Source organism: Rhamphochromis sp. 'chilingali' (assembly GCF_963969265.1).
Source record: "Rhamphochromis sp. 'chilingali' genome assembly, chromosome: 2".
Classification (NCBI taxonomy): Eukaryota; Metazoa; Chordata; class Actinopteri; order Cichliformes; family Cichlidae; genus Rhamphochromis; species Rhamphochromis sp. 'chilingali'.
The window spans coordinates 42,200,153-42,215,967 of NC_137930.1; the positions used below are offsets into that span (position 1 = coordinate 42,200,153).

Genomic DNA, 15,815 nt, shown 5'->3' on the forward strand with positions numbered 1-15,815 from the left:
AATTAAACACATTCACTTACCGAAAATCGGGGGCATCTGCTGTGGCAAATGGGTGCAAGCCTTTTACCACAAACTTGGTCACTGCTCGGTGACATTCGTCTATCCTGGCCTGAAAGGAGACGCTACTGGTAGACTGCAGTGACAACTGCCAGCATCTGAGCCAGCTAGACTCTGTCTGTCTCTCTCATCATGGTCACCTAAATGCACAGTAATGGCAGGTTTTGTAATAAGGCAGATTGCGCTAACATAATATGCACTGTTAGTTGATTATTTACCTGCTGCATTAACGGGAGAGGATGTGCAAACGTTACCGCTGCTGCTGGATTGAGATTCACGAGTCCGTAGCGGAATTAAAAACACGACATTCATTTAAGGTTATCGCGTGTTTTGTGAGCAAATGCTTTTGCATATTCGTAGTGTTTCCTCCCTTAAATGAAATATCTACTTTGCAAGTATTGCAAGTTGCCCTGTTGTCATCCGTTCTCATAAAGTATAACCAAACTTTTTAGCGTTTGAGCCGCCATGTTTCCTGCCAGGTAAATGATGCTCTGCAACGTGGTGACGTCATTCGGGGCAACTGGAATCGATAAGGGAATTGTTTGCGAAAATGGCAAACAATTCCAAGGAATTGAAACAGTGGGAACCGGTTCTCAACAAGAACCGGTTTTCAATACCCATCCTTAGTTGCTACTCAACTAATGATTTTGATGTACAGTAAATAAAGAAATACAGCATACTCTGCCGAAGGCTGGATTTCATTTTCCATTTAAATTCACACTCTTCAAAAACACTAACAAAGTTTCTTTTGTCTGTGCAGGAGATCAGGCTCATTGATTATGAGAAGATGGTTGATGCTAATGGTTACCGGATTGTAGCATTTGGCCAGTGGGCTGGTGTCGCAGGTAAGAAAGGCTGCTGGGATTCCTAATCTTGTTAATTATTTCCCCGACTGTGTAGAAAGAGTTGCACTGTAGCAAACTTTGGGATCAGTGAAGATCAGGTCAGATCATGGACAGAAGTGAATCATTCGTAAAAACATGGCCTTTATCATTTGATCAGTCTGACCACTGTTGACACTGTTAACTCGGACTTGCAAGATCAAAATCTGTTATTCAGTATAAACTGTTACAGAATTTTATGTCATTACTGACATAAAAAAATAATGAAAGTAGGACTCATAAGAAATCCCTCTGTCCAGCCATACTCTTCTTTCGTGTGCTCCCTTATTTTTAGACATGGATCCGTGTGCTTGATTCAGCACATTTTTATGCCGGATCCCCTTCCTGATGCAACCCTTCTAAGAATTTATGCCTCCTGGTCTTAAACCAAAGATCTTTTGCATGTTTGGAAAATGTGCTCGACACTACACTATTGACCCCATACATAAATACCCACAATTAGTTGGATCAAGAAGAGCTCCTCCTGGCCCAGCGAAGTCAGAAAACAAAAGGCTTAAAGGGTTTAAGGGTGTTCTTTATGACAAACAGTAAATGGACTGGTTCTTGTAGAGTGCTTTTCTGTTCTCATGAGCACTCAAAGCGCTTTATACAGCTTACCTCATTCATCCAGTACCAAGATGGTGAGCTCAGGTTGCGTGAAAGAAAACGTGTTTATAGCATAAACAGCACCATTAAATCATTCACTGAGAAAAATGCTAGTGGGAATCCTTCATCAAAGGACCTGATCAACAAATTCTAACGTGAATAAGAACAAACTTTGTAGCTGTTCCATCCACCGCTGCAGTAAGCCTCAAAAAGTTTTATTATTGAAACATGCAGATGAACCGTTAACTTGATAGTACGATGATTGATACCTGATATCATGTTTAAATTGTACAGCTTAATGAATTCTGACGGCAGCCGTACTTGTAGATACCTGAACACAACTTGGAGCGTGGAAAGAAAGAAAGAACGTCGCACCGTATCACGTATAATTTGATTCACATTCTTTGATTCACGTATACGTTTTTGTGAACTCCATTGTACACGAAGCGATCTTCACGGGTGGGGGGGGGGCAAAACGATTTGGTCGATATGCCCCCGAAGGCCGTCAAGGCGCTACTGGCAGAGGATGACAGCTATGTCAGTGTTAGCACGCTGAACGCTATGCTGGAACAGCAACGGGAATTTTACACAAAGATCTGATTCATCAACAGCAAGATAACTTTAAGACATTTGTCCAATTAATCATGGATGGAACTAACAAAAGGTTGGACAGCATTCTAAGGGATGTACAGGATGTTAAATCCAGCCTGCAATTCACGGATGGGGTTGTCACCGAGCTGCAAACTGAAGAGAGGTGCATTAAAAGCAAACTAAAAGAGTTTGAATCGGCGGTCAGCAGCATACGCGAGGAACACAGAGAATTAACAACCAAGATGGATTATTTAGAAAATCAATCGAGAAGGAACAACATTGTGGTGGATGGATTAACAGATGAAAAAGCAGAAACGTGGGATGGATCAGAGGAGAAAGTCCGACATATGCTGAAGAACAAGCTGGGCCTGGATAGTGACAGCATTCAAATTGAACGCGCTCACAGAGTCGGTCCATACAAGGAAAATGGACGAGCCAGGCCGATTGTGGTCAGACTACAAAGATTTAAAGATAAACAATTAATTTTCTCATCTGCCAAAAAATTGAAAGGTACCAATCTTTACATCAACGAAGATTTCTCAGAGTCCATCAGGAAGAAGAGGAAAGAACTGTTACCACAGCTGAGAGCGGCCAGAGACAGAGGTGATATTGCCATCCTGAAATATGACAAATTAATTGTTAAACCGAGGCCACAGAACGCCGGAATTAATATTTAGATTTCAGCAATGTTGCCATTTGTAGCTGTTGAGATCGATCGGTCTGCAAATGTCGGATCCTATACTTATTCCCGGATTCTCCGGTAAAGATTTTGAAGTGGCTCATGTTAATATTTGTAGCCTTAAATATAAGATTCAAGAAATTCATGCACTGTTGTCAACAAATACGATAAGTGTGCTGGCTTTTTCCGAGACACATTTAGATGCTGCCTTTGAGAATAATGAATTTGAAATAAACGGTTATAAGTTGTATAGGAAGGACAGAAACAGATTTGGAGGGGGCGTAGCCCTATACATTAATGATAATATGGCAAGCAAACTACGTATAGACTTAATGTTTAACGACCTGGAAATTGTGTGGGTTCAGTTACACCCGCTCTATGGCAGGCCTGTATTAGCAGGTTGCTGCTATAGACCCCCAAGTAGTAATATGTTGTATGTAAAACGAATCTGTGAAATGCTGGAAAGAGTAACTGAGGAAAACAAAGACATGTTCTTATTAGGAGACTTTAATATCAATTGGTCAGCTCCTTCTTGTCCTTTAAGGAAAAAGATAAGTTCATCAGCGTCGGCTTGTTGCCTGTCTCAGATGATCACCATTCCCACCCGGGTCACGGTCAACGCAGGAGGTCATAGGTCATCATCATGTATTGATCATATATATACAAATGTTCCTGAGCATTGCTCTAATATTGTTTCTATTCCAGTTGGTTATAGTGACCATAATCTTGTAGGTTTGACCAAGAAAATGAAACCACTGAAAACTGCACAAAAGATTATTTTTCATAGATCATACAAAAATTTCAATGCAGATAAGTATATTAATGACGTAAAAGAAATTCACTGGACTGACATCTGCCTCGAGAGTGACCCTGATATGGCATTATCTATGTTTATTGAAAACTTTTGCTACCTGGCTGACAAACATGCCCCCTTAAAAAGATTTACTGTTAAAAAGAACTACGCACCTTGGTTAGATAATGAACTTAAGGTTGCAATGTCAGAAAGGGATATAGCAAAAGCAAAAGCACATAAGTCTGTCAGTCCACAAGAGTGGGCAAGATATCGCGAGTTAAGAAATCAAGTAACTAAATTGAATAGGCGCAAGAAAGAATATTATCAACTTAAGCTCAAGGAGGCCAATAAGGACAGCAAAAAGGTGTGGAAAGTTTTAAATAATATAATGGGTAGAGATCTTGCTCCGGTGATGTTTCACATCTACATGGGTATACGTTTATAAGTAAAGCTAAGGACATAGCCAATTATTTTGCGAATTATTACAGCAATAAAATAACAAATTTAAAATCTACAATGAGCAGAGGCGATCCCACCTTATCACGTCGTCTTATACAGGATGTTATCATGAATAATAAGCAATGCCAATTTAAGTTTGAGGCAGTGAATGTGGAGATGGTAGAGTGCTTATTGATATCACTTCCTGACGATACATCCTCCGGCTCTGATAACATAGACAATAAACTGCTCAAAGTTGCAGCCAAGTTTGTGTCCCTTCCTATATGTCACATATTTAATAGATCTTTGGCATGCAGCTTATTTCCATTGCAGTGGAAAGAATCGAAAATAATTCCCATTCCTAAAAACAAGAATGACGTTTTTAATGGTGTCAATAGCAGACCTATTAGTCTACTCCCCGTTCTAAGTAGAATTATGGAGAGGATTGTCTATGAACAAATTCAACATTACCTAACAGAAAATCAGTTACTCACTCAGTTTCAACATGCCTACAAACCTGGTTATTCCACCAGTTCAGCTCTCATTCACATGACAGATAACTGGTATAAATATCTAGATAATGGGAATTTGGCCAGGGTGGTATTTTTGGATTTTAGTGCTGCATTTGATTTGATAAATCATGATCTTTTGATAGATAAACTAAAATGTTATGGATTTTCACCAGCAGCTTTGTGCTGGATGGAAAGTTATTTGTCTGGAAGACGGCAAAAGGTTTATTATAATGGTTATTTCTCGGAGGGCTGTAAAATGAACTGTGGTCTACCCCAAGGCAGCTGCCTCGGTCCACTTCTCTACTCAGTCTTTACAAATGATTTGCCGTATGTCCTGGATAAATCTCATCTTGTAATGTATGCTGATGATTCCACCATGTTTTATTCAGCCAGTAGCCACTCTGAATTGACAAGCGTATTACAACTAGATTTGCTGAACGTGTTTGATTGGATAAGTAAAAACAACATGATTTTAAAAGTGTCTAAATCCAAATCCATGTTAATAGGAAGTAGAGTACGCTTAGTCAACAGCCCACAACTAAATCTTTCCATAGCTGGATCGGTATTAGAACAGGTCACCCAGATTAAATTACTTGGTGTTACCATAAACCACCACCTTTCATGGTCTCAGCACATCAACTCTGTTATTAAGAAAATGGGACAGGGCATAGCTATAGCTAGGAAATGCTCTTTTTATATCACTTCTTCAATTATGAAAGATGTCATTAATCCACTAGTATTATCTCATCTAGAGTACTGCTCAATCATTTGGTCAGCAGCTAATAAGACAGATCTGAACAGACTTCAGTTAGTCCAAAATAGGGCGGCCAGATTAGTGTTAAGGTGTTCATATTATACAAGTATTGATAAAATGCACGATAAACTTTCTTGGCTTTCTGTACAAGTTAAATTATACTATGGCTTACTTGTATTTTTAAAGAAAGCAATACTGGTAAACACACCACACTTTTTTTTATGCTCAGTTGCAGTATCCAGATGAAATACATAATCATGCTACACGATTCTCAACTAACCACAATTTAGTAATTCCTCGAGTTAAAAGTAACTTTTTGAAAAACTGTTATATTTAGAGCATCTTTTCAGTGGAATAAGTTGCCTTATGCAATTAGAGAATTGGCTTCTATTCATAATTTTAAAAATCACCTAAAAGCCTATTTAGGCAGTTTTTAATTTATTTGTAAAAATTGTAGAGGGTAATGTCACTTGTAATGGAAATTGTGTATTTTGTTTGAGTGTTTTGTTTTGGTTTGCTGTGCGAGGTTGTTGGATATTCGTGGAAACTGGTACACGCTGTCGTATACGCCGGTCAAGCACATCCCGAACATGCTCAATGGGTGACATGTCCGGTGAGTATGCTGGCCATGCAAGAACTGGGACATTCTCAGCTGCCATCTGCCCTGAACAATGTGAACCATGATTCATCCGTGAAGCGCACACCTCTCCAACGTGCCAGACGCCATCGAATGTGAGCATTTGCCCACACAAGTCTGTTACGGCGACGAGCTGGAGTCAGGTCAAGACCCCGATGAGGACGACGGGCATGCAGTTGAGCGTCCCTGAGACGGTTTCTGACAGTTTGTGCAGAAATTGTTTGGTTGTGCAAACCAATTGTTCCAGCAGCTGTCTGGGTGGCTGGTCTCAGACGATCTTGGAGGTGAACCTGCTGGATGTGGAGGTCCTGGGCTGGTGTGGTTACACGAGGTCTGCGGTTGTGAGGCCGGTTGGATGTGCTGCCATATTCTCTGAAACGCCTGTGGAGACGGCTTATGGTTGAGAAATGAACATTCAATGCACGGGCGACAGATCTGGTTGACATTCCTGCTGTCAGCATGCCAATTGCACGTTCCCTCATTGCTTGTGGCATCTGTGGCATTTTGCTGTGAGACAAAACTGCACATTCCAGGGTGGCCTTTTGTTGTGGGCAGTCTGAGGTACACCTGTGCACTACTCATGATGTCAGATCAGCATCCTGATGTGGCACACCTGTGAGGTGGGATGGATTATCTCAATATAGCAGATGTGCCCACTACCACACATTTGGACTGATTTGTGATCACTGTTTGGGAGGGATGGTTATATTGTGTATCTGGAATGAATTTTAGGTCTCTACGTCCATCCCATGGGGAATGGGAGCAGTAACAAAGGTGTTGCGTTTATATTTTTGTTGAGTGTATTAGCCAGAGGTCCCTTTACTACGGTTCGGAGCCGTGGACCAGTTTTATATACGCAAGGAATAGTTTTCTATACGAGATCGCTGCAAAAAGTGCAGCCTTACGTAATGTCCACCCTACTGTTACTCATTTTATATTAAGATTTAAAAATCTAGTTGGTACTGGTATGACAAGTAGCCTTCAGTAATAGTAATAAATCACACAGCAAAACTACATTCATGTAGTTGTAAAAAGCATGATAATATATTAAGTAATCTAAAGTATTCAGAATACGTTACTCTCACTGAGTAACGTAACGGAATACGTTACAAAATACATTTTGGGGCATGTAATCTGTAATATGTAGTGGAATACATTTTAAAAATAACCTTCCTAACACTGTTAAAATCTTTATTTTTGAAAAAATGAATTCAGTCATTAATAGTTATGGTTAAACAAATGCTTGGCTTAACAAAATGCTGACTTTTAGTTAGCCTAGCTACAGTGCCTAAGAGAAACCTATGGTTGTTTTTATTCATCACTGTAGTCAGTGATGAATAACAAGACACCCTAGATTTACAGAGGGGAAACTATTTTTACAGGCCAAATAAAGATCTTCTAAATTGAGATGGCATTTCCTCCCCAACATACGGGTTCTATTTTTTAAGTTTGAGAGTTATACCAGGGAGTAGGAATGGGAATTGATAAGAATTTAGCGAAGATATTACATTTGTGCAGTTGAATTGTATGCTGTGTGGTCAAATGTTTGTGCATGTTGGAGGTATTTCCCCTAATTGTTGTGCAGGCACTGGCAAAGAACTGAAGTTGTGTTAGAAGCTTAATGCAGTTTGTTCTGTCCTGGATGCAGTTTGCACTTTACCATCATGCTCTCATCCTTTTATGGAATAAAAATAAATGTAATGTAGACTGTGTCATTATTTTCATCCCTGACACAAGCTGAAATAAGTGGGAGTGATAGGCAAGTAGACAGTAAAGTTGTGGCCAAACGGTTTGAGAATGACACAAATATTGCTTTTCACAAAGTTTGCTGCCTTAGTGTTTGTAGATCTTTTTGTCAGTTGTTCTGTGACGTATTGAAGTAGGAATTACAAGCACTGTTTACGTTTCAAAGGCTTTTATTGACAATTACATTAAGTTTATGCAAAGAGTCAATATTTGCAGTGTTGGCCCTTCATTTTCAAGCTTCTGGGCCAAATCCTGATTGATGGCAACTGTTACGGATTCAAATATTGGGGGTGGATACAAGAGGAAAAACCACAATAACAACACTGGTCCGGCCGGGTTGAGTCAAACGATGATTTTAATGATCAAACGTGTGGGAGATGGACACTATACGCAGACAGCATCAGATCTCAAAATGGTGGAGCATTGGTCAAACTCTTATAGCCTCTAGTGGCCCCCACCTAATCATAAAAGCCTAAACATTCACATTCTTTCTCTCACACAGCGCCTAAGCTACGACCTTGGCTCCCTGTTTATCTGCTCCTGCTGAGATGGGGCAGAAAACTCCAGTATGTTCTGTTCTCTTCTAATCAGACAAATAAGGCGATGACTTTCTGCGAACAGTATTTCTTATAACTCAGCAGTATAATGCATCATAAAACAATATCATTCATTCACAATAAATCAGCAGTCTAATGTAATGCAAATCAGTTTAACAAATGTAATAGTTATCACCTTCTTCTAATTCAGGAGAATAATGCAAACTAAAACTACATAATAATTCACAATCTTTAATTAGGGGTCTAACATGGCATAAAATAATATTATAATCCCACACTCCCCCTGTTGAGCTCTTTAGAATAAAGAGCTCACCTACACCCTGTAATCCAGTGTAGCCGGGTTCATTTCTTCTTCCCCCTGAGGCCCTCTGTCCCCCTGTTGGGCGAACCATATGTGAGATGACCTCTGTGTTTGCGCAGTTCAGATGCAAGAAAAACTATTACTACAACAATAGTAGGTACAGATGACACTGCCCAGTTCTCCCACAGCTTTATTTTGGTGCTACCTTATAGGGCTGGGCCATATTATACCGTTCATGGTAATACCGGTATAATGTTAGGCAACGATAGGAAAATGAAATATCGCGATAGAATATGAGTAAAACGCGCATGCGCAGTGCCTTTGTTTTCATACGCACATGGCCGATTGTTGAGTGAAACAGATGAACCAGAATTGGTTTGTAAAAATGGTGCAACTTCAGTAATGTGGAACTGGTTTGGTGTTTGTCCGTCAGATACACGACAAAGCACATTTCTTTGCAGAACATGCAAGCGGCCGTCGTTATTGTCGTATTTGTCGGACTAAGATGCTCTTAAATCTGGGAGTAATCTGGGTCCTAAACTCCGTATGCTTCAGGTCAAACGAACACTGCAGCATCACTGAGAGTTAAAAACTGTCTAAATTCTTTCATCTTTAATAAAACGATCAGCATTGCTGCTTTACCATGTGTAACTATGAAGTTTAACTTCCAAGCATCTATGAAAACAGAATTTATTACATTTAACGGCGTTAGAAGTTAGCAGGAAGCTAGCGGAAGTTAGCTTCGCTAGTTACCTAAACATGATATAGCATGTTCTGACTGAGAGATTTCTGAAAAAATTCAAACGTACAGCTCTGCTATCACTTCCAACATAAATGAAGAGAGGAAACTAAACAGCAGTGACGTTTGTAGGGTTACTGAAGTTGGGCTAGCTGGTATATAATGATGTGCTACGTGATCGCTAGCGACACAGCTATGTTAGCATAACATAAACAGTGAAGCTGGAGGACGAACACTAACACTTTTCCACTTACAAAAGTTAACGTTAAGGTTCTGATAGTTAGAGACAAATGTAATCGCATGGCAGGATGCTGTAAACGGACCAAACTTCAGTCAGGAGAACAACTGAGATAATCCATCCACAATACGAGGTCAGTCATTAATATACTGCAACAACATGGGAATAGAGCAGCTGCCAGAGAATTCAACATTAATGAATCAATGGTACAGAAGTGGAGGAAGCAAGAAGAATGAGTTTAATAAAGTTTGATTTATCTGACTGCTTTGTTTCGCTTAATGTGCCTTATAATCCTGTGCACCTTATGGTCCGAAAAATACGTACTGCACACTGCAGTTTAATGTTGCAAAGCACCTCTTTTTAACTTCAGTGGATATTAAACATGGTTATGCTCAGGATATGTCAGCCCATTTCTACTGGAAATGCCTTTTGGTTAAACTTTCAGCAAGGAATTTGCATTTGCACTGTTACATTTTTATAAAGCTTTAATGTACATAAAAACCAGCTTCTTGTTTAAGTGAAAATAAATGGAAGGTTGTCTTTTTGCGCTAGTAATGTTGTGGAGTTGTATTTTGTCTCGCATCAATTATATCGTCAGTTATATCGTTATCGCAAATTTTCAAATATATATTGTGATAAATATTTTTGGCCATATCGCCCTGCTCTACTACCTTATACCCTTCAGACGTACTCAGACTAGAACCCCTGTCCAAGGAGCTTTTAGCCTTTATTTTATTGCTGCAGCCACCAGTGTCGTCCAGTTGGGTGATCCTCTGCTCTTCTTTCTACAACCTCAGGGGTTAGACAACCCTTCAGTCGTTGCACAGATCAGGGGATTATTCTGCCCCGATTTCAAACAACGATCTGTGAATCCTCGGGTCCTGTGTATCCCCCAGAAAAAGGTACAGGAACGTGTCCCCCTTTTGCCCAAGAGCCTCTCGAACCTCGTTGGTCTGGTGTTCCTGGATTTCCGCCAACCCCTTCATGGTTATTGCTGTGTTTATGGGATCCATCCTTTTGAGGTGACTAATCGGAGCCAAACGCCATGACACTTGAACCCAGTTGGTGTCTCGGCAGTCACTGTGTCTGTCTCTGCTGTGAAGGATCCTCGTATATCTGTGACCTCGTCTGGTGTCTGTTCCTTTCTCTGTAAGAGACAGAAAACCAAAACACCTCTCTTCCTAGCCCTAATAATCTAATGTTGTTATCTACTGACCTCCTGGTGATTCAGAATTGGTTTAGAATATTCAGAATGTCCCAGGGACTTATTCTAATCATATCCTATGTGTGTGTAAGCGTGTTTGCATTTAGCCCTCTGCACTCAAGTCATTTCCTACACTTTATCAGTCTGGACCATCACGCCAAACGAAGCTTATGACCTTCAAAAGACCGAGTGCCAACTCATTATAAGCACATTTGCAAGGTGTGTCTGAAAATTATTAAAACCACTCATTTTAACAAAAGACATCAAAAACAAATTAGCCATTTTTAATCCTAACATTTGCCCCCCCAAAAATCATGTGTTTGCTTCCGCCTACTGTCCCACGGTTTCCTCTCCAGTGTGGTACTCAGCTTCTCATGAACACAGGCATTTTATCATCTAAACGCTATTCATTTCATTTCAATGATTAACGCTTAAACATGGAAATAATGATTTATGCTTCTCACTGATTCTCTAAAAAAGTCCGGAAACCTTCTGGGTCACTATTAGCGTAAGTTTTACCATACCTAAGTTATTAAAACACCAATGAAGTCATAAAAATGTTCAGATAACCCTTTTTTGATGTTAAAACTCAACTCCCCCCCCCCGCCTTTTTTTTTTTGACACATTCCCATGTGTCAAATCAACGGAGCTAGAAAATTAAAAGAAAAGGTTAGTGACCTCATATCTTAGAAAGTATGAGACCTTCTCCTATCCAGTGTCGTTGCTCCAGTCCTGTCAGCCTGTGCCAGGGAATGAAACCAATTTAATTGTCATTTTAGATCTGTTCAACTCCTGGCTCTGCCCAGAGCCTGCGTCCTTAGAATTGCCAAGAAACAAAACCTGTATTAATATGAACTTCACTTGAATATGAACTTGTTGACTACTTTTGACACAGCAAAGGAATATTCTCTCCTTCTCGAGGACAGGCACTGACTCCCACTTATCTCCTGGAGCCAACTGTCCCTTATGGAGACACAACATTGCAGCTACAAGGTCTTGCAGATTGTTAAGTTGATCTGTGTGTAATGCTCTGAATCAGGTATGTAATATTAAATGAATGTCGTTTAATTAACTGCCACTACTTAAAACTTAGCAAAAGATATAACTGAATAAAAGATCACCAAGAAAAACATGATATCAGTGTTATGTAAGCGCGTGCAGCCTTCTATGCTCGAAGTCACCCCAGTCCATAGATCAGCCAAACATCGCGCTGACTGTAGCTTTTAACCCTTATTAACTTGAGCACAACTCTATAATGAGCAACAAACTGAATATGTATAAAAATGATCATGATTACACCTGCAATGAAAGATCATATGATTATCCTGACACCTGTAAATAGAAGATTAACCTGAGGTTATAACAATCACTGTAATACAAATGTTAATGTAATGTCAATAGCTTCAATAAATGATTAATGCAATGCTTGTTATATGATTCTGATGTAACAATACTGCTGATGCTAAAATAACAGTAAAACACCCCCTTTTTATCCCGTTTATAAACTTCACACATAAACGTTTATAAATACCTCTTTCAATTTTATTTCCCCCTGTTTTTCCCTCACTGACCACAGCAGGGAAATCTTTGTTTTGATTCAGCCATGAATCCAGCTCACCTGATTCATCACTGAGCCCCACCGTCACTGGCGTCTGACAGGGTGGCGCTGGATATTCTTCCTTTAATGTCTCTATTTTCAATCTGTTAATTAGAGTGCTTAAACATGAAGTAGACTGCGTCCACAACAAGTCAATACAGCTGTAAATGTGGCCAATTATCAATCTATTACCAATCAATAACAAAAAATAGCTTTTATTTTATGCATGCTTTTAGTCAACCACTCACCCAGAGGATTTCCAATCCCAGAAAATTCCTTCTCCTCATTTAATGAGTCTGTCCTCCTTCCATGCCCTGGTAACTGGTCCATCCAGAGCCATATCATCTTGAAATATACATGCGACAAGCCAAACCACACCTTGGTCACACCAACCCTTTTCCGCCCTGAAGATGTCCAACGCCATCTTAGTCTCGACCAGGGTTTTAATAGTTCTGCAATTTTCATTAGTTTTTATTTTTATTTAGTTTTGACTCCAGATTTTCAATTTTATATCCATTGTAATTAGTTTTTACCAATTGTTTGCTAGTTTAGTTTAGTTTTTATTTTTTGAAAATCCTTAGTTTCAGTTTAGTCTAGTTTTGATTAGTTTCAGTTTAGTTTTGGTTGTGTTTGCGATAATTAAGTGTAACAAAATCCCAGTTTCATCATATCAGTCATGCTCTTCTGCTTATCCTCGGGTATTGAGACTATTAACTCTTACAGCACCGGGTGTTCGTAATTTTGGTTCAAGTGAATTGATAAACTTTTTGAAGGCAATTGACTCACACAGTTATGTAGATGTCCCCGTCCTGTTGTCTCGGGATGCATCACGCTGCCTTGCCTGGGGTTAGCTTCTGTTTTCTGAGGATGAGGGTTGAGTGTGCTCCCTTACCTTTTCAAGGTAAGCTAGGTTAGCCTTCTTGTGTGAGCTTTTCAAGTGCACTTTAAGGTTTGTGGGATTTTTTTTGTTTTATAAATGTCCCTCATAATTTGTCTCTGTCCACTACAAGACACTTGCTTTATCCAAAACACAGTCATATTCAAAGTAATCCCAAATTGGACTCTGGCGCTTTCTCCCGACTTTTCCTGACATGATTCTGCGCGTGGACGGAGCAGCAACACAGACGACTCGACTAACGTACTGCCACCTGCTGGCATAATGAGACAGCAAGAAAAAATCTGGAAACTAAACTTCATTTTCACCCTTGACTATTGTATGACACGCACACATCAATGAAACTAAACACATTTTGCTACAAATTCAGTTAATTTTAGTTAGTTTTGTGAACACTCATTACAGTTTTCGTTAGTTTTCCTTTTTTGTTTTTATTATATTTCCGTTAACGAAAATGTTTTTTCACTTCTAGTTTTTGTTATTTCATTTGTTTTCGTTAATAATAATAACCTTGCTCTGCACACTGGAATAAATATAATCAACATGATCAACATTTTACGGCGTGTTAATTCACCATCTTATCGATTCAAATGCCCCATCCTTATGTGGTTTGTGACATTATGTTTATCCACTCTGTCTCTAAATGTTTGAAGAATTTTCAAGTTTGGGGTCAAATTTTGAGAATTTAACCATAAGTGAAAGTTATGGTGTTATCACCCCCTTCGGGGCTTACCTTTCCCAGTTTTGATGATACTCCTCCATATTCTTTGCAAATACCCCTGTTGGTGGCGAGAAACTGTTGGTGTGGTCAAGTGGGTGCTGTAAAAACAAAAGCTCAGGACAGAACAGTTATCAGTCATGTACTTCATACAAAATTAGCATATATCGAATTTCATATTGATCCTCTGAGTGTAATGGTACATTTTAATTTGAATTTATCAAAGCTAAACACAATATTTTTCTTTATTTTGCTCTTGTTCTTGTGCAGCACCACCTCTCAGCACATGCCCCTGTCGGTTCTATCCTACTTTTAAATTGCTGACTATTTCAAGAAAGCACCTAAAAGACGGGGACCAGTGTTTATCATTACATATCTCCATTTTGAGTGTGACAAGTCTATCATTCCCCTGTTATTCATAGACCTCAATAGAGGGTTTTTTGGCTTTTTTTCTTCCCCTCTATAAAAGTTAATTGACTCTTTACAGTAGCCTGCTATGGTTAATAATAACATGTTCAGTCATGAGTGAAATCAAACCTTTTCTTTACTTTAGCATTTAACATTCCCAACAATATAATGTGATACATTAATCGAAACACAGCTACTAAAACACAATTTTCTTAATGCAAACATCAGTAACTCAAAATTAGCAACCAAAGGGTTAAGTCTGCAGTTCACACTCATGTGAAACTACAGCCTCCCTTAGTCTCTGTCATCCTTCTGTTCTTGCAAAAACAAAACAAAGCAAGACAAAACATCCACCCTTCTTTTACAGGCTGGGTGAATTGTTTGTGGACATTCACTGATCCTAAAGTCGGTACCTTTTTTGTCTCAGTATCAAGTCAGTTAAAACTTTTAGTCGTCAGTCCATCACAGTCCAGTTACATGCATACATCCACACACATTCATACCAGATATTGCTGATAATGGAGTCTCATGCGCAACCTATTCGAGCATCCATCACCAGCACGATGACGTCATCATTTTAAAGGAAAACAGTTCCTTGTTTTTTGGACTGGATTGACTCGCTGCAATCCTTTTAGGCTCAGGACTTCTCATGTGATCAATGTCCCATATAAGTGAATTTCTCCCAAGCCCATTATAATCATGGAGAAAAATACTTTGCGACTGTTTTCAGTAAGAATATTTTATAGCGCTTTAAAGTTCAATCTCTCAGGCCTGGATTAAAGAGCTGATTTGTTAAATCAGGAACTCACAAAATACCAAAATATCACCACCGGTGGATCACACCTCTCAGATTTTCTTATTTCAGTGCACTGTAACAAAAGCAAAAACAAACGTAACCAATAAAATACTCATATAATATCACATACTGGGGCCCATTGCAAACATGTCCAAGCATAAAACCATCTTTCTCTCTCTTAGAGAAAGAAAACAATCCAAATCTCACTGATAAAATCAACCTAGTGTCAAGCAAAACCCAAAAATCAACCAAAACTTCACCAGAAAGTTTTTCTCCCTCCCGGGACAATATTGTGTAGGAATACAGGTATCGTAACTCCTTTTTGCACTGACAAAAAACATGTTGGATTTACTTAATTCAATAGTGGACACTGGTTGCACACAAATGTTTTGCTTTGGCAGAAACTTAAACAACTGAGTTAAATCAACACAACCTTTTCATATTCAGTAAACCTGTGCATTTTGTGTTCATAAAACGCAATTGAAACATGGTCAGATGGAGTAAATTGAGCTCCTGGAATATTTTAATCCTTCAATTCTGTCAGTTTATTTCAACACTATTCAGTAACTTTTATCCAAATACTACTTGGTCACTTAAATACTACATGTTGTCTTCATATTGCATGCGGTTCAACAAAGTCTAGATCCTGGTTACCGTGAAAATTGAAT

The 15,815-nt window shown here is 39.2% G+C and overlaps 1 protein-coding gene across 1 annotated transcript in view; it reads left to right on the top strand.

Annotated features, from left to right (window-relative positions):
* The window catches only part of aass (aminoadipate-semialdehyde synthase), a 100,027-nt gene that overhangs the window by 18,472 nt on the left and 65,740 nt on the right, over window positions 1–15,815 (top strand). Inside the window, exon 4 of the mRNA XM_080874085.1 lies at window positions 818–902. Within this exon, the coding sequence (XP_080730211.1) occupies window positions 818–902 (85 nt within the window). The remainder of the gene's footprint in view (window positions 1–817; window positions 903–15,815) is intronic.